The following is an 18596-nucleotide window of genomic DNA, read 5'->3' as shown; positions in this document are numbered from 1 at the left end:
CTGATCCCAGAGCACCCCGTTCAGCATCGCGATGGCTCTCCTGCCCTGGATGATCCTGTCCTTAATTGCTCTATCCATCCTTCCATCCTGATCGAGCCAAACACCAATGGATTTTTGGCGGCGATCTGCCGGCATTTCGAGACGGGACCGTGTCCGTAATGAGAGAATTCGCCAGGTGATGAAGGTTGAGAAAGATATCGTGCACGACGTCATGTCCAGGCAGTTATGCTGGTATGGACATGTGCAAAGAATGTCGGAGGAGAGGTTGCCCAAACAAGTTTTGGATTGGGTACCACCTGGGAAGAGGCGACGGGGACGTCCCGTAAAGGGTTGGCGGCCGGGCGTTGACGAAGAGATGTTGCGGTGTCAGTTGCCCGATAACCTCTGGGAAGACAGGCGTATGTGGCGTTTGGGTGTCGTAGAACGCCAGAGTGCGTTATAAAGCGACTTTATATATATATAAAATATTAATTACGAATAAATTAATCATTATTCAATGAACATTAAACATTATTATTTTTCTCAGGAGAAGTTTGGAACCTCGGATCGTGTTGCTTCTATCATACAAACTCTGGTGAGAAATCATGCCATCGTTCGAACAGGCACAAATAGAATCCACTTCATCCATCATAAGCATGCTAGATCATGGTTTGTCCACTCATTCCAAATGGTTCGGTTGGATCGAGAGAAACTTGACGTGGATGTTGTTACGGATGTTGTGGCTCAAAAAAATAAATCTGATCTCATCAAAGTGATAGATGTCACTAATGAGGAGCCTGGCATCCAAAATTCTTCAAGGATGGAAGTTGACGAACCTTTGATAACTTCTGATGACAAGGAGAAAAGTGAGCCCATGGATAGTGCAAGCTCGAGTCAGCTGGAAAATAATGAACAAACTGCAACAGTCTCTACTTCGAAACACAGAGATCTGCCAGCTAGAAGAGTAGGGAAATTGATCAGTTCGCAGCCAGAAAATTTGCAGAAGATTAAAACTCTGACCGATAAGTAAGTGCCTCCTTTGGTTTTACTCTCTTGGTGTGAAAAGTTACAAAATTCTGACCATTTCAGTCAGTCCAGTATTAGTGTCTTGCAACCAAATTTCTAATCTATCTAATGGAAAAATGTTGAACACTTGGATTGCATTTTGCAAAAAGGAACCAAGAGCATTACAATGTTGCTAGGATTGTGCATTTTAAATTCTTTGCAAAAAATCACTGAGAACATGAAAAAAATTAAATTTTCAAAGGTAATTTTCGTCTTGAATGGAGAATTTGCAAGGGTCTGAAATTTGATGAATTTCCTGTTTAAGTGGAATCCTCTGAGTGAACTGAACACGAAGATACCCTTGATTCATAAATTGAGCAATTATTAGAGGAGATATGACAAAATAACCGATTCTGCTAAAATACATGTGTTTAAATGGGAAATGCCGCCAGATGACGTCACAAGGCGGCACATTTTCTCACTTTTAAATCAATTTTTCTCCAATTTCCCATGTCAGAAAAAAATTATGAAAAATATTGCGAACTCAGCTCATTAGGCACTTTCAGATGAAGCAATAAAAAAATTGCGTGCAAATTCTCCATTCATAGTTTATTAGGAGACCAGATTTTGTTTAGGTGATCTTTTTATATTTGCAAGCTAAAAAAAATTGCAGAATCTTAGCGACATCGGAATGCTTCTGGTTCCTTTTTGTAAAATGCAATCCACTTTTTGTGTGAGCAACTGCCAACGTCTCTTGCAGTAAGAGATAGAAAGAGCAGAGTCCAATTTGGTACGTTATTTTATATATTTGTGCTCCATATGTCAGCGCTCAGTAGTATCTACTATAGCTGTCAATACGGCTTACCTTTGGCTTATCAAATGGCTGCTAAGCTTTTCGGAAAATGTGATTTGTATCATGAGATCTGGTTCAGGAGCACGGTCCAACGTAGAGGTACACATCAGTTGAAATACTAGTGCTTAGGCCCCTGAACGGCGCCTTGCAGGTCCACCTGGCACTACTTCTACTTTTCACAGAGTAGCTTTTGTCACCACCTTCATGTGTGAGCATTCTCCAGATGTGTTTTGCCCGTTCAGTAATTATTTATCAATGGCTAAGTGCAAAAAATACAAGTATCCATTGCAATGTTTGAAAATCTCTGATTATACATATCTTTTTAAAGAAATTTATTCAGAATTTTCAGACAGTCTGAAAAGAAGTATGTTTCTTAAAAAATGTCTGTCACAATCAGTGTGAGTCAATTAAAATTTTCATTCTTTTTTATTTTATAGTGAGAAAAAACATATTCAAATTTTGATACGGCCCTGGATAAAACCTGACGGGAGTCTCAATCGACGTGTGCTGGATCGATTCTTGGGGGCTGTGCTGAGTCGAGCATTGGAGAGACCTTTCTGTTCCTTACGATCGCTGCAAGAAAAGTTTGTGCCTCTTTTAGAACCAGCTTACACTTTTGAGCTAATAGAGGTAAGGCACCACCTTTTTATCTTTCAGTGTGTTTCTGATTTGATCGAACTGTGTTTTTGAGACAGCTGTAGCTTTAATCCGAGTATTGTATATTAATTATATATTTAATACATTCCTCTTTTTACCTATCTCTCCGTCTAAACAGTCAAATTGGTTATCTGCAGGATTTAAGTCCACAGGATATATATTGGTCTGGAAGTTGGGAAAAGGTTTGGAAATTTGTCTTGAAGGTTCAGAAAAAAATTTAAGACTTTGCATTTTAGTTTATAGGAAAATGAGTGCTTAGTAAATATAAATACAGGTTGAGATAATTTAAAGCACTGGTAGACTTTTAGGTGAAGATAACCTACGTCCTTGCAGCATCTTCTATACTTTGACGTTTATATTGCTAGAGTATGGTAAATAATATCAGAACTTTGATAACCTTTATCCAAACACCTGAGTCCAAAACCAGTCTATCTACCATACTTTTTTCTCTCTATGTGACTCTGTGCAATGGATTTCTTGGAGCAAAGAGTAAGACGCATGCATTGCAAAATTCGAGATAATCCCCTTAAAATGTAACTATTCTCTTTCTCTATGATAAAAGTTAAGGAATCAATAATCGATCCGCAAACTTGTTTATTTTAACAGTATTATTTGATTATGTTAATGTATAATTATATTGAAAATTATTTGACAGTAAGTTTCTAAAAACTCCACATCTTATGATTTTTCTGAAGTTCTAATTTATATCTGTTTTTTTCTTTTTTTTATTTCAGTTGTTAGCCAAGATTAAGTGTATCAATTTAAAAGCCAAAGTCGTCTCAGGGAAAGTAAATCTGTTCTCTTCAGGTTCAAAATCTGTTAAACTAGGTAAGCATGGAAAACAACTTCACAGTTTAAAAATTGTGTTCATTTAATTGCTAATACAAAGCTTGAGATTAGAGCCCAACCACCTCAGCTGCGTGCCATAGCTCATTATGCTTGTATTTTAACATGTGAGATACAAAAAATCGACTGGACCGTACTAAAAGCACGGTATATAAAAACAGGAAGGAAAGGCGAAGGGGAAACAGAAATCCGGACCATTTTGTGTTTGTCCGTGTTGGAAAAGAAAGGATGAAAATAAAAATAAAATCATGTGCTCAGAAGCATCTCTTTGATCAAAATTGAGTTGTGCGTGTTTTTTGGTAGTTAAAGGTAAGGTCTATTAGAATACCAAGCGATTTTGTCTAGAAGTCATTTGATGCGGAGAAAACTGCGAATGGGATAAGTGCATTTTTCGTTTAGAGCGGACGCGGGCTAAGTGAGACCTACCGTCTTTTTATGCCCAACTGCTGGCCTCAATTTGGCTCAACTGAGCTGAAAATTTCAGAAGACGTGCATGAATGTGTGAGACAAACACTTGGAAATTTTGAAGGTGTTCGGAGCACTTTGTAGGTCTGAGTAAAATCCAGAACTTCAAACTCGTCTTTACCAATATAATAAAAACTGCACTTATGCTCCTTGTCTTCCAAGCCCCTTAATTGAGTTTTTACTTGCCTCATATTACTATGTAGAGTTTCAGCATCAGTTTTTATGACTGTTGGAAGCATGATATGCTTCAAAGCCCTTGATTTGGAACATTGCAGTATGTACCTTCATTTATCAAGTATCCAAAGGCTGCTTTTAAAGAAGGGTCACTTTTTGTAGAAACGATGTACCAGCTTTGCAAATGTTGCTCAAATTGTGCATCTTTGAGTTTACTTTGTAGCGAACGAAACAAACTTTTAGGCAAATGATTTTTATTGGATAATATGCAAACCCAGAAGATTTTGGGTGAAAAATTTGTCATCCTGTGGATGAGGAATGTCTCTCATCTGCGCTATTTCAGTATTACTACGGAAAATTTATTTTTTCATGGGAGAACCGTCACACGAAGTCTAAAAATTTTAATGGTTTTTCTCCCAGGTGTAAAGAAAAATCAATGGTAACGGATTTCGGGCAAATTTGTAAGATTGGCCTCCTGAAAAAAATAAAATGTAAGTAATAAATACTGAAATAATAAGAGCATTATAAACCCTATATGTTGTTACTACAAAAAATGACTCAATTATCATGAATCTTTACACTACAATTTACATTTATTTTTCAGTTCCTGCCACATGCCTGGAAAAGGAGGAGAACATCATAATTTATCCATCTGTACATGCATTACTAACCCTCTCATATTTCATCGGAAAAGCAGCATATGCAGCAGACTTCATGGTTTAGCAGCCCTGCAATCCTTCCTCATCACACAATTTTGTCGGAAGTTATAGCTGTCAATATTTTATACCCAAATGGAATTAACTGCTTTAAAACTGAACTATCAACTTTTTTAAAACTGATAATTTGTTTGAAGTAAGTAAGCCATTCATTACAAAACAATGGACCACTGGACATGGTGCAAATTTAGGCATTCTGATTCATTTGTCCTGATCAAAACCAAAATCGTCAATATCTTAGTTAGAAGTTGATTTTAGTAATTTTCATTGCGTAGATAGTGTTTAACGCAAAATTTTGGTTAGGAATCATGTATCAGATGGCTTAAATTTGCACCTTCTCTTTTGGCCCATCAATTTAATATAATACTCACTTTTCCTTTTCCGCCCAATTTGAATGAAAAAGGAAAAGTGAGTATTATACTGATACAACCCGATAAAGGAGGAAAAAGAAACATAGCCCATCAATTTATTTCATTTTTTCTCGTACTTTTCTCCCCTTCATCTTTGTGATACAAAGATTTTTTTTACAATGCTCTTTTAAATTGAAAAGAAAAATGGTTTCATGTTCCAAAGTTAAGTTTATCGTTTATTATCTATGGATGTAAATATGATGTAAAGATAAATTGTATCATAGTAAGAGCTCAATAAATTTTGTTTATTTTTGTTAACTTGGCCTTCCTCTGTCAACTTAACAGTCTTTATTTTAACTTAAGAGACTGAATAGTTAGTCACTTTGTCAAGTGTCTCCTTTGTAAAACAGTCAGATCTTTTTTAATAAAGCACTGCAGCTTCTTGGAGAGGACTTTAGGAATTCAAATGGCGAAATTTTAATAGGAAGCTAGTTTTAAAAATTGGTTTTGTAAGGTTTCCTAGTCGACAGGGGTTACATGGACTAAATTTTCGGGGTGAAAGTCGAAAGTTCTTCGTTCAGTCTAAAACTGATGTAGTCCCCCTGGAAATGACGTACTGAGTCCAATTTTGTAACCGGAAATGCTCCACGAGTCCGGTGGTGTGCGCGATCGGCGGAAAACGCGCATTTAATGAATTTTCACTAAACTGTCTAAAATACTAGTTTTTGACCGTTATCGGTACAGAAAGCTCCAGCGCGTCGTGTACCGTTTGCCAAGAGTGGATTTGGCGATGACCCGCAGACCTACCACGATGGGTACTTGGGGGCGTCTGGCAGGTCGACCGGCTCAAGGAAAACCAACGCAATGGAGATGATGCATGGGTGAGGAATTTGCGATTTGACTGTGGATTCTTATGTAAAAGTTCGCGAGAAACACGATGGTGCCACTGGTTTTCTCTGAAATCAACTCCCAAGCTCAAAAAAAGCTCTCAAGTTGAGGCCGAAATGGAAGGGATATCCCACCCTACCCTGAGAGTCCACCTCTACATCAAGACAAACTCTCCATGCAAAGATAGGGAGCAAATACCTTGACAGGGCTGCCACTTCATTTGGGGACTCTAAAACTGAAAACACGGCATCACTGCTAATGTATTTGCTCCCTATCTTTGCATGGAGAGTTTGTCTTGATGTAGAGGTGGACTCTCAGGATAGCGTGGGATATCCCCTCCATTTTGGCCTCAACTTGAGAGCTTTTTTTGAGCTTGGGAGTTGATTTCAGAGAAAACCAGTGACACCATCGTGTTTCACGCGAACTTTTACATAAGAATCAACAGTCAAATCGCAAATACCTCACACATGCAACATCTCCATTGTCCGCTCGGCGAAACCAGTCCACAGCTGAATGACAGCCACGATGTGAATGCGGATGAGATCGGCATCGATTGGATGCAGGAGAACAAAACCGCGCTGCCATATAATCAAATACCCAAAAAATAGCACAGTGCAATGATAATATTGAAATAAAATGTCGATTTATTGCACTGAAATTGAAATTTTTTTACCATGAAATTGCAATATTTTTACATTACTTGGTAAATGAATGCCGATTTTAGACAATCAACAAAATGAGTCCCATGCGGTAGAAAGATAGGCAATGTACAATGCAGAGGAAAATTACAACGTACTTCAATTTTATTGCGATAAATTTCAATAATTCGTGCCTTCAATCAGTGGATAGGCAACATACACTACACTCCGATGCAGTAACAGTACCTTTACACTTGTAACTTTACAATGTAATTGAGGAGCTTTCCGGAAAAAGGGCACATACCGAAAAAACGAGTTGTGAGAAAAACGCATTTGAAGTTTTCATTCCTACTTTCTGGGCACGGATGATGACATATACATCGGAACTGGGGCACTCATATCAACGTTCATACACCCTAGAATGAATAACGACCATTGATAAAACTTACACTTTTTTCAGTGTTGTGGGTGGAATTTTTTATAATTATTTTCCATCATGCGCCTTTTTTCCGGAAATGAACCGGTGGTTATAGGTTTCGGCTTTCAAAGCTAAATTTTCAAGACTTTAACGAGTATCTAAACGAAAATAAATCATAATTTCGATCGCAAACGTGCGGGTGGATCATTTTCGATCATCGTTAATAAAAAAGACAGCAAAACACGCGAAAAAATCGAAAAATTAAAACCCGGATTATCGTTTCGCATAATTCATATGCTTTTGTTTTCATTTCTAACCACTTGTTTATTCTTAATCCTCGTATAAAAACCGCCCATTTGCTAAATACAATTCTAGCTGAAGTGCACTTAAGCTATGCATTGATGACTGCAAAAATGTCACAGGAAATCTAAAAGGCCAGCGTGCATGAAGGCTATTTCAATTGTAATCTTCCGTCACATTCTTACGGCGCAATGATACAACTATTTGAACTCTCCGGAATGCGTGAGGTATCACGTCGCATTTGGAGGCGTTTTCAAAACAGCCAAGTTCCGATACCCGGATTATCGTTTTGCATAGTTCATATTATTTTGTTATATTCCGTACCATTTGTTTATTCTTAATCCTCCAATAAAAACCACCCATTTGCTAAATACAATAATTACAATCTGTGCTACTTGGAGAGAGCAGTGATGCCCGAAGAGAGTGTTAGCAATAGGTACCTACGAAGAAATGATTTTGGAGGCCTTCCAGTGATAAGCATTCTGCAACTTTTCAAAACCAGCGAATTCCCGAAAATATGTAAAAATACAGAACGGCCAATCCGCTTACGTGTGCTGTAGGCGGGAAATACTGAGGAGAGGGCGTTGTGCGTAAGGCGCGCCGGATGAAATGAAGGTGCCAGAACGAGATACGCATTTCTGCGTTTAAGCCCGAGGTACGCGAAAATAGTTCTACTGTTTTATCTATCTACTATACATTTTACAGAGTGCAAAGAAATGCAGAAAATGCAGAAGTGCGGATCTCTGAAAGACGGAAAACACGATTTTCCAGGAGAGTAAAAAAACTGTCTACATTCCTCTTTATTGTTAGTAGAAGGGTAATAATTCTTGAAGATAGCGAGAATAAGATGTTTTTTTCAGACTCCATCCAGCACTTTGAATAATTTCTCGAAATGTCGGAAAATACGGCAGAAATGTCGAGATAATTCGCGTTTTCGGCACTGAGAATTGACACTTCATCACGATTAGGCATTTTTGCAATCAGTGTTTTAAACCTGTTGTTGGCGGATTTGGATCATTTAAAAACTAACTATCATCTAAAAACGCCTAATATTCCTTAGCAGATAAGATTTAGTTTGATCTCATATGTCCACATCAAGCGTTGTATGATTGGAAAATGACAGTTGATGAAGGGATACGCATTTCTGCAATTATTAGCGATTTGAAACTGCTCTTAATCATTAAGATTAAAAATAGAGTTTATTCATACTTAAAACTTGTTTAGAAGCTTTAGTTGCTTCAATACCGTGAGTCATCAATAAGAGAATCAGAGAATTGACTTCCTTGAATAACTTTTACACCATAGGTGGGTAAGAAGACAGTGCGGAGTCTCAAGAATATATCGTCACCTTCCAGGCAAAGTATCACAAGCGCCATGCGACGTTTAAAAATTTCCGCCGCCATTATATTTTTTTACAGAGAAATTGTTCAACGAACCTGTCTGAAAATTACACCGAATTTTCTTTGTGCTGCCGATAAAATTTAGTGAAATTTTCGAAAAGATTCAACCAACAATTTCTCAGTAAAAAAATAAAATGGCGGCGGAAATTTTTAAACGTCGCATGGCGCTTGTGATACTTTGCCTGGAAGGTGACGATATCGTCTCTGCTTGGACTCTCAAAAAATTATATACGTAATACTTTTTTTCTATTTTTCCTCCAACACTTTGGCGTATATGCCGTCAGAAACCTACAGCCATCTATGTATACGTTATACAGGGTTATCCAAAAGTCACCTACCACCCCTGTAACTTTTTTCCTAATTGAGATAGAAGTTTGAAACTGCGGTTTGCGCCAAAAATTTTCTTTTTTAATTATCTTTCGAATGAGGTATCACAAAAGGGGGGTTGCTATTTGAAAATAAAAAGTTAGCCCTCGCCTCCCAAAATTTTAAGGGGACCAAAAAGTTGCTACTTTTGACCGAGGAACATCGCCAAAGTTTCAAAATTCTATCTCAATTAGGAAAGAAGTTACAGGGGTGGTAGGTGACTTTAGGATAACCCTGTATAGTGCCCGTAGAAACCCGGAGGACATCCATGCTCCATCCATCCACGATTTACGCCTTTCAAATGGACCAGTGAACAAAGTACCTTTTCTTCAATTTTGATTATTCACAGTTCATCGACAAAAGCTCAGTTTATCCGCGCGAACTTATTGAATTCACAACCGCTTTTGAGTAAGTTGCGATCTTGTAAACGGCGACTCCCTGTTTTGCATGAGAATGCGATGACCAAAGCAAAAGACTTAAAAACCACAATCTGAACCAAGTGTTTGGGCTCTCTTTTTCGAAGTACGACTATTACTACGACTATTATTACGACTATCACGGAAAAAAATCAAATTGCTGAGTCAACAATTCAATTGCTAAAAACAGTGAGTGCAAAGTTTCAATGTAGATTTTACAACAAAAAAATGCTACTTTAACCATCCCCGTAGTTAAATTAGTTTACAATGTGGTTAGAGTATGTAGCATTTTTTTGTTATAAAATCTACGTTGAAACATTGCACTCACTGTTTTAGCAATTGAATTGTTGAATCAGCAATTTATTTTTTTCCGTGTATTACTTGACTATTTACTAATCAAAATAGGTAACAATTATTCTTCGGGCGATTTCCAAATTACGGCTCGATTGGAGACTCTGAAATTATGAGCATTATTTACATGAGCATAATTATGAATTTATAAACATTTTTGGTCAGCATCATTGTATCGGGCCCCTCACATAGGATACAGAGGAGCGCCTTCAACCCACTCCGTAATCTTAATGCTAAACCCTGATACCACTATTCGTGCGTCACGACAAACATTTTGCATAGCCGGCTAATTGAAGGCAAATCATTGGCCCAGGCAGTAAGTACAAATTTCAGCAATAAGATACGTAATTTTTAGGGAGCAAAACCATCGGGGGTGCCCCACCTCGCATCCAAGGAGCCGAATCCGCCAGGGGCTGCCCCACCTGACATCCAAGGAACCCAACACTCGGGTGCAACCCCCCCCCCCCCCCCCCTGGCATCCAAGACGCCCAACCCATCGGGGTGCCCCCTTTGGCATCCCAGGAGCCCAACCCCCGGAGCTGTCCCACCTGACATCCAAGCAATCCAACCCTCGGGGCTGCCCCCCTGGCAATCAAGTAGTCCAACTCCCAGGGGCTGCCCCCTTCGGCATCCAAGGAGACCAACCCCAGGGGCTACCCCACCTGACAACCAAGGAACCCAACCCCCGAGGATGCCCCCCTAAGTATCGAAGGGTCCCGCCAATCTCCGATACACTATAGAAGTATCCGCTAGGGCGCGGCTCATATCAATCATGTTGGAATATATGTGCGCACTATTTGCCAATTGGTTCAAGTGGGGAAATAACGAAGATGCCTAAAATTGAAGTCAATGTGAAGTATATGTAGAGACAGCACAAAGCTATCGAAATTTTGAAACAATAAGTTACATTAGTTTAATGAAGGAGGAACAGGCCGATGCGCGGAAATGCATTTGTTGGCTATAATAATGCCCAAATTGAAATTACCGAACCATCCCGCAGTTAGGCAACTAGGGACCTCTCTCAAATGAGAAAATCACACTTTTGACCTTTAGATGAAGCATTGCATGACTTGTTTGACTCTAATACAACTGTCGTTGTATAAAACAGTCTACCTATTGTATTATCATGAGATCAAACTAAATCTTATCTGATAAGGAATTTTAATTGTAAAACCCTTTTTTCAGTCTTTATATGATCCAAAAATCCACCAACAAGTTTAAAACACTGATTGCAAAAGTGCGTATCTCCTGATGAAGTGTTAATTCTCAGTGCCGAAAACGCGAATCTCGGCATTTCTGCCGTATTTTCCGACAGTTCGAGAAATTATTCAAAGTCTGAAAAAAACATCTTACTCTCGCTATCTTCAAGAATTATTACCCTTCTACTAACAATAAAGAGGAATGTAGACAGTTTTTTTACTCTTCTGGAAAATCGTGTTTTCCGTCTTTCCGAGATCCGCACTTCTGCATTTTCACCATCGATGTAACTTCCCTAGGTACCTGAAATAACCTAAAATAACCGGGAGAAAGGCTAGCGCGGGTGGTCTAGGTTACCTTGTATAAACTTTGTAATGCTTTATCACACACATTGCTAGATTGTAGTTTCAACGGCAGTCTTAATTCTTGAGTAACTTCAACTAGTGAATTTGTGCCCCATAAAAGAGACAAAGATCGCGATTAAAGTGTCTTCATTTGAAAATATTAGTATTTTGTAATGAGCATATTTTTCAAATTAATTTTTAAACAACCCTCGGGTAGAATAAGATGGGATGGAGCTTCTCATGTTGATATCTCAAGTCAACATGTACGCAGCGTAGTCAATTATGTTGATAACGCCTTGATACAGCTGGACACGCGTGTTGCATTTAAAAAAATTGAAGGCGCTTAGGTCACCCTTCTTGTCCATGAAGCATTGCACGCAGCAGCGTCTGGAGTGCCGTACCGAATATGTGGCAATGCGAAATTTTCTGATTGAAACTAAGGAGATAAGATAGCAGAGGGTATTTTTTAATCAGTTTCACACATCAAGAATTCATGATATTATATCCCAACTCCATACCAAGGCCGAGAGAGTGTCGCTACAAGTCCTGCTTCATGGGCTAAAACAATCAGAGCGCCTTCTCCATTTTCAGTATGCATCACGGATGTCCATAGAACACGAATACCTAATTGCATTGCATCCAGGCGTTATTATCGAAATCATTGTCTCATTCTCGGATATTATCACTGAATGATTAAGAAAAAACGCCGTATAAACACGCAAGTGTTGCCAAACCTTCGATTAAATGCGAATTGTCTGGAAAATGTTCAAGCTCTTATTTGTAGGACGAATTTGAAGGAAATCCCTGCGTTTCCAAATGGGGCACTTTTTGACAGGGTCTTTCTGAACTCGCGTTCCAGGGAATGCGTTGTTTGTCCATTGGACCCTCGCGCTTAATACCTTTTTCCCTTAAATAATTTTCAGGGAAGCCAGGATAAACTTACCTGAGTATCTCACTCATAAAAAAACATATCAACTGCAATTTTAACAAAAAAATCGTATAAGATTGCATATTTATTCAAGATTTTGAAGAAGAAAATTCAAAAGTTTTACTTTTAGGGTATTTTTTTTTTTTTGAGAGTTTTTCAAGTTTTCAAGATGAGGAATTTGTTTTAAACGAAGGGAACTTAAATGTCGAAATTTTTAATTTCCTTAAAACAAATACTCAAGGCAATAGAAATATCAAAAAAGAAAACTCGATTTGAGCAAAAATTATAGTGAGACAAATATTTATTTAATATGAATACACACAAGAAGGATATAGTATAGTTTATAGTTGTATAGTTTTTCGCTTACTAAATAATAGCCACTCAAGTATTACGCCTTCAAAAAAGATTAAAATCCTTGTTTTTGTCACTTATTTCAGTACCTACCCATGTTTTCTATCGTGGTGTTCCATAAACTTTTCTATGAGCTCCTTTAATCTAGTCCTTGAACAATGTCCCTCTGTTTTTACATTCTGGTTTTCATCCTGAGTAAAAGCACGAACAGGTCCTTCTGACTGACGCCTAATTTCCATTCCATTAACCGTGAGGACCTCGAAGTTGTTTTTCCGTAACTCTTTTCCATTATCTGCAATCCGACAGTACATTCGACCAGTTGAAGGATCGGAGAACAACATCCCTACAATCAACCCGTCTGTAGATCTACAAATTCTATTATTCTGATAAGAGGGTCTACTTGCAACTAGCGGAGAGGCAACCCACTTTATTTCGCAAGTAGAGCAACTGTCAAACAAATCGTGAAGCGCACGTTGAGGATGATCTGGATTGTTCGGATGTTTATCGTGAAAATGATGAGCCAAAGTGAAATGAAGGAAGCAAGTTAGTCCGAAGAAAAGTAAAGATTTCATTTTTAATGAAAGCTCACACGAAAACCGAATACAGAGATTAGAGTGGGTAAGAGCAAAAGGATCACGCTAGTCTGCTTTCCGTTGATTCGTCACGCACTTAACTTTTCACACGATGGAACCGGGAGGATATATTCACTGGTCTTAGAATAATTGACGGTTAAATTTTTCTCGCCTTTTATTTTAAGGCCCTTGCTTATCATTTACAATTTTGAGTTGGCAAGCGGCAAGATGACGTCTGGCCTCCGGCGGTACAGCAATTCTTATCATTTTTCTCCCTCATTTTTCTTCCTCTTTTTCATTTTTGGTTTCGTGTGAACGTGCAAAACGATACAGCGAAAAAATTTCGAGGGAACCACGTCAATCCTTAGATAACGTTTCACCAACCGACAGAAATGATAACGTTTTGGGGTTTGCCAACCGACAAAACTTGACGAAGCTTTACGAGTCGACGAAACTGGTGTAACAGACAAAATTGCACAAGAAAACTTGTACCTATCGCGCAATTGTTTTAATGACGTAGGTAATATGTTAGGTACTTACATATGGAATCGAGTAACATTTTGCCTCGGATGCTTCTGATTTAAGCATATCTGATTAATTTAAATAAGAATTCCAGTTTTAACTCCATGCAAGTATTTGCCAGGAGTGTATTTTTATTGACATTTCAGTTTGCTTTTTTTTCAAGGATACGTAACTTTTATTTATTTATTTATTTATTTATTTATTTATCTATTTATTTATTTATTTATTTTTTAAAAATCGAGCTGCTCCTCTGATTATGAAGCGACACGATAAATTTGAGAAAAGAGCACCAGCGAGCATGAAATAATGTCAAGAGTACTTCGAAACATATAGCTCGCAAAAATCCCCTTCAGAGAGACGATTATGCAAACCCACAGTAACAATGTCGGATCTGAGTAAGTACTTTGAAGGTCACTCCAGCTGCCCCATGGGGCCTCATAGGACGGTTTTTACAGGGCTTTCCCTCTCTTTTATCCCCCAAATTAAATCTTTTCCTTTCTCCGCCGTGTCTCATTCCTCTGGATGTCCGGGCAAGTGAGAGAGCCAGACTTATGCTGAAGCCGCTCTACTCCGGTCCGGCCGCCCGCATTTACATTCAGCTGACGTACCCAAAGGCATGATCCCCGACGAAATCAAGGACCAGGGGAAATTCTGGAAGGACTGGCGCGCCCACCGCCAACCGAGGAAAGGACGGGAACGGTGACCTAGAGAAGAGAGCACGGCAACTCTGCCGTGCTAAGGAAAAACGCCGTATGAGCATTCGCATGTTGCCAAATTTCCTCGCAGACAGTATTTATTTTTAAAGTAAGTTTTGAATATTTTTCCTTTAGTCCAGGAATTATACGAAAGTTAAGGGAAAAAATTAATAACAAGCTGATTTTTGGCATAGTGAGTCCTTATGACCCCCTGAATGCCCAAAAAAAAGTCCTCATCGATAGGGTGACGGCTTTGGGTTTTATGGGGGGGTAAGTGCCCCAAAATCGGTTTTATAGTCATAACTCGAGAACGGTTGCTTGTATCACTACGTATAGCACCATTTTCTGAATCCTCGTAAAATTTCGGATCGATATAAGCTCTTATTGGTTTTCCCCGGCCCCCCGGTGCCCCCCAATATAGCAAAAATGTAATTTAGAGGAACATTTTTGACAGTTTTTCTGCAGGAAAAAATTGATTAAGACTTCTCGACAGCAAATGCTGCTTTATATGTCACTCTGAACTGTTGGTACAATTCATAGTGAGTTCATTGGCTCACAATGGCCTACGTGCTGAATTTTGGACGGGGGGGAGGGAGCCCCCAAACATTGGTAGAAAAAATACACATGAAGAGGGGTTCCAACCTTGTTTCTCAAAACTGATCGATCATGCAGGAGAGTTGAAATTCTATGAAAATAATTTAGAATTTAAAGTACTAGCTGAGATTAAAATTAAAGCGAAGGGGGGGGGGAGGCGGGGGGGGGAGCCGAAGAAGTCCCCCCCCCCCACATGAACGGTCCCCGCCAAAAGTATGGAGAAAGATGAGGAAATTAATGCGAGCCAATTTTGAATGAAGGAAATAAAAATAGAGTATAATTTTGGTAATGAACATAAATTTTGACTTCGACTTACGGACGTAAATTTACAGGATGTTAATTGTCAGTCGGGACGATTTTCGCTTTCTCTTCGGAGCCGGTTCGTCAGTGGATGAGCTTCCAACGACTGTTTGTCTTGGTTGGCTGTCGGACGTTGACGTCATCTGCGATAGCTCACTCGTTGGATCCAATTGACCCTCTTCATTAATTTCTGGCAAGTCCTCCGTTTCAAGAAGATCACCATCGACATCATGCTCCTCGTCTTCTAAGTCTAGAATTCTAGAGTTTTCGCAGGAATTACCATTGCAGTTGATGCAGACCTCAGAACATTGAAGTCCTATTTTTCGGCACCCGCACGACTTTGCACAACAGCAAAAAATTGAATTCAAAACTTTTGAAGGCGCTGGACCAAGGGTTGATCGAATTGGAGAAAGTTTGGGGTTTCTGTGCCAACCCCATTTATCCGCTGGCGGAGTATTACCAAGCCACGACTGTACCTGGTGGTACACCCGCAAAGAGTGCATTTTTGCGGCGTCTTCTGTAGGTGGCAGAGATGCAAGTTGATTTTTCTCGCTGCCCACGATTTTTTTCTTAAAGCAAATGAACCTAAATTCATTTAAGGACTAGGTTTTCTCAGGGGCACCATACAACCCTAGTAAAAGCTTTTCTCCTGACGAGGCAATTACTTCCGGTTGCACTCCTGTTTCTTTGAAACACTCAGCGGCTGCAGCTAAACAACTCTTTTTCTCCATTAACTTGCAAAGAGTTAACTTGCCCTTCCCAAAAATTGAAAGGTCGTATCGCATCCTGAAAAGGCATGCAAGAGCAAAATGTTTGCCTTCAAAACAGGTTTCTTATCAAGACTTCGTGACGAATACATTTTAGGGAGTACTTTGTTTCGGCCAGGTTTCAAGAAAAAAATTTCTTTATCACTTGGTGATAACGCAATCAGTATTACAAGAAGATCTATATCTTCCCCGATAATGACGCAATTCTTGTAAGTCTTAGACATGCTCATAGCTGTTTCAACGATGAGACGATCGGCGTCACCATCGGCTACTTGACATTCGTGTCCAGACTCTCTGAATTTTTCAACAAGATGCTTAATCAGTTGCGTCTTATTCTGATCGCTGGACAAAAATAATTCTTGGTTGCAAGCGAGGTTCTGATCCTTGTGAAAATTAATTCGAGGGATGACTTTACTTCCATATCGTCGACATCTTTCACTCGTTTTTGTTGTGTCGAATTATTCTGAATATCCATCAAACACGATGGAGCACTTTGGCCCAAATTTTCTCCGAATAAAGGACACGTAAAGATCTAATACACCACCGTAAGTTCCGAAGCGAGGCCACACAACTTTATGTAATAAATGACCACCGTCTATGACAAAGTAACTATCTGGCGGCGGCGTGTCATTACCTATCGCTTAAAAATTGAGTACAATGTTGATTTCTGGGTTTTCCGCATGTTGCCATTATCAAAGAGTGCCATTGGGTACGGAAGAAGCTCATATTGAAAATAATTTTGAAGATCATCCTGTGACCCTAAAAACACCGAAATTCGTTTGAAGAGACGAAGTGGGTCACAAGTAACATCATCATCGTGCACTTTAAAAGTGCTATTCTAAGTGGCTCACTAAGTGGCTCTCCCCCCCCCCCCCCCCGTCCAGAATTCAGCACGTAGGACATTGTGAGCCAATGAACTCACTATGAATTGTACCAACAGTTCAGAGTGACATATAAAGCAGCATTTGCTGTCGAGAAGTCTTAATCAATTTTTTCCTGCAGAAAAACTGTCAAAAATGTTCCTCTAAATTACATTTTTGCTATATTGGGGGGCACCGGGGGGCCGGGGAAAACCAATAAGAGCTTATATCGATCCGAAATTTTACGAGGATTCAGAAAATGGTGCTATACGTAGTGATACAAGCAACCGTTCTCGAGTTATGACTATGAAACCGATTTTGGGGCACTTACCCCCCCATAAAACCCAAAGCCGTCACCCTATCGATGAGGACTTTTTTTTGGGCACTCAGGGGGTCATAAGGACTCACTATGCCAAAAATCAGCTTGTTATTAATTTTTTCCCTTAACTGCCTGAATTTGACGTATAATTCCTGGACTACTTAACATTTTCAGAATTTTCAGATCAAATTAGAAACAAAATTCTCTGCAAAATTGAAAGATAAATATTTACAAATTTGCCTGTAAATTCGTGATTTGTTGAAGGAAATTTGGCAACGTCTGAAGGTTCATACGGCGTTCTGCCTTGGCACGGTAGAACTCGTCGAGGAAAACGTTCGCGCGGCAAGTTAAAATCGACTTGATTCCAGCGGCAGTCACTACAGCACGATCGCGGCCTGGGGCGCCTTCAATTTTTGTGATACTCTACGCACTGTCACGGAGTTAGTTTAGTTGCTTGTCCAAGTCTAACGCGGCAAACTAGGGTCAGGGACTGACGCATTTAAAAAGTGTTGAAAGCCTACAATCACGGGTGAGGCTATACATACTTTTTCAAGAAAGACCCTGCGACTTAATCCGAGTATTATTAATTAACTTTCATTTAATCGCTCCACGCGTTCATTATAGTCCTTCCCCGTATTCTGCATTTTAAACTATACGATTAGTCGCTCGTGTCCTCCAAGTCTCGGACTTCTCCTGCAGGCGTAAAACTGATGTTTCTGGCATATTCAGAGTTGCAACAGTCAGGAATATCCTTGAAAAGTCAAGGGGGAGAAATAAATTAAGGAAAACCGGACACAATCAGAAAACAGGAGCAAAACGACTAAAAAATCAGAGGAAGATTGCGTGTACAGAAAACAAATGCTTACGTTCCACATTAAGTAGCTTCAGCTTGTTCCTTAGTCAAGAACAAAATATTTTAGGTCTATAGCTCAAGTAAAAAAAGGTACAACTATCTTGTTCTATTTTTGGCTCATTTTAGAAACAACATTTGTGCCTTTAATTTCCCAAAGCAGATAAGTACTTTCACAGATGAGTCAGGAATAATTTCTTATTGCGAAGTGTATTCCAATGAATTTCATCCGTGAGTCGTCATAATTGCAGTAGTCTTATCTGCAAAGTAGGTAATGAAGCGAGCTCGTGACCACCCCATGCGTTTTAAAATTAATATGACCTGTCAGCATATCGATTAGTTATCGAGTAGTTCTTTTTCCTTAAAATCTGTAATCATCCACTGATTATTGAATAATCAGAAAATTTTGCCTGGAATCTTAATTAAATTTTGGGATAGACTAATTTTAAGTCAAAGATTTAAACGTTAAACGTCT

General features: G+C 39.1%; 1 protein-coding gene and 1 long non-coding RNA gene across 3 annotated transcripts in view; one reads left to right on the top strand and one right to left on the bottom strand.

Moving 5' to 3' along the window:
• The window catches only part of LOC109032014 (general transcription factor 3C polypeptide 1), a 36909-nt gene extending 31546 nt beyond the window's left edge, over positions 1 to 5363 (top strand). The window contains exons 31-34 of the mRNA XM_019043899.2: positions 527 to 1005; positions 2275 to 2467; positions 3229 to 3322; positions 4584 to 5363. Of these exons, the coding sequence (XP_018899444.2) occupies positions 527 to 1005; positions 2275 to 2467; positions 3229 to 3322; positions 4584 to 4702 (885 nt within the window). The 3' untranslated portion in view covers positions 4703 to 5363. The remainder of the gene's footprint in view (positions 1 to 526; positions 1006 to 2274; positions 2468 to 3228; positions 3323 to 4583) is intronic.
• Positions 742 to 8139, bottom strand: LOC109032019 (uncharacterized). Of its 2 annotated transcripts, none has more exons than XR_011899924.1 (3): positions 7730 to 8139; positions 1850 to 2096; positions 742 to 877 (listed from the first exon to the last, which is right to left on the bottom strand). It is a non-coding gene; the product is annotated as an uncharacterized lncRNA (long non-coding RNA). The 2 variants fall into 2 exon arrangements; XR_011899923.1 differs by having other exon boundaries at positions 7734 to 8139.
• Between the last annotated feature and the right edge of the window lie 10457 nt (positions 8140 to 18596).

The sequence above is a fragment of the Bemisia tabaci genome, chromosome 5 (genome assembly GCF_918797505.1).
Source record: "Bemisia tabaci chromosome 5, PGI_BMITA_v3".
In the NCBI taxonomy this organism is placed as follows: domain Eukaryota; kingdom Metazoa; phylum Arthropoda; class Insecta; order Hemiptera; family Aleyrodidae; genus Bemisia; species Bemisia tabaci.
The sequence above is the reverse complement of the archived record's forward strand: the minus strand, read 5'-3'. Positions and strand labels throughout refer to the sequence as shown.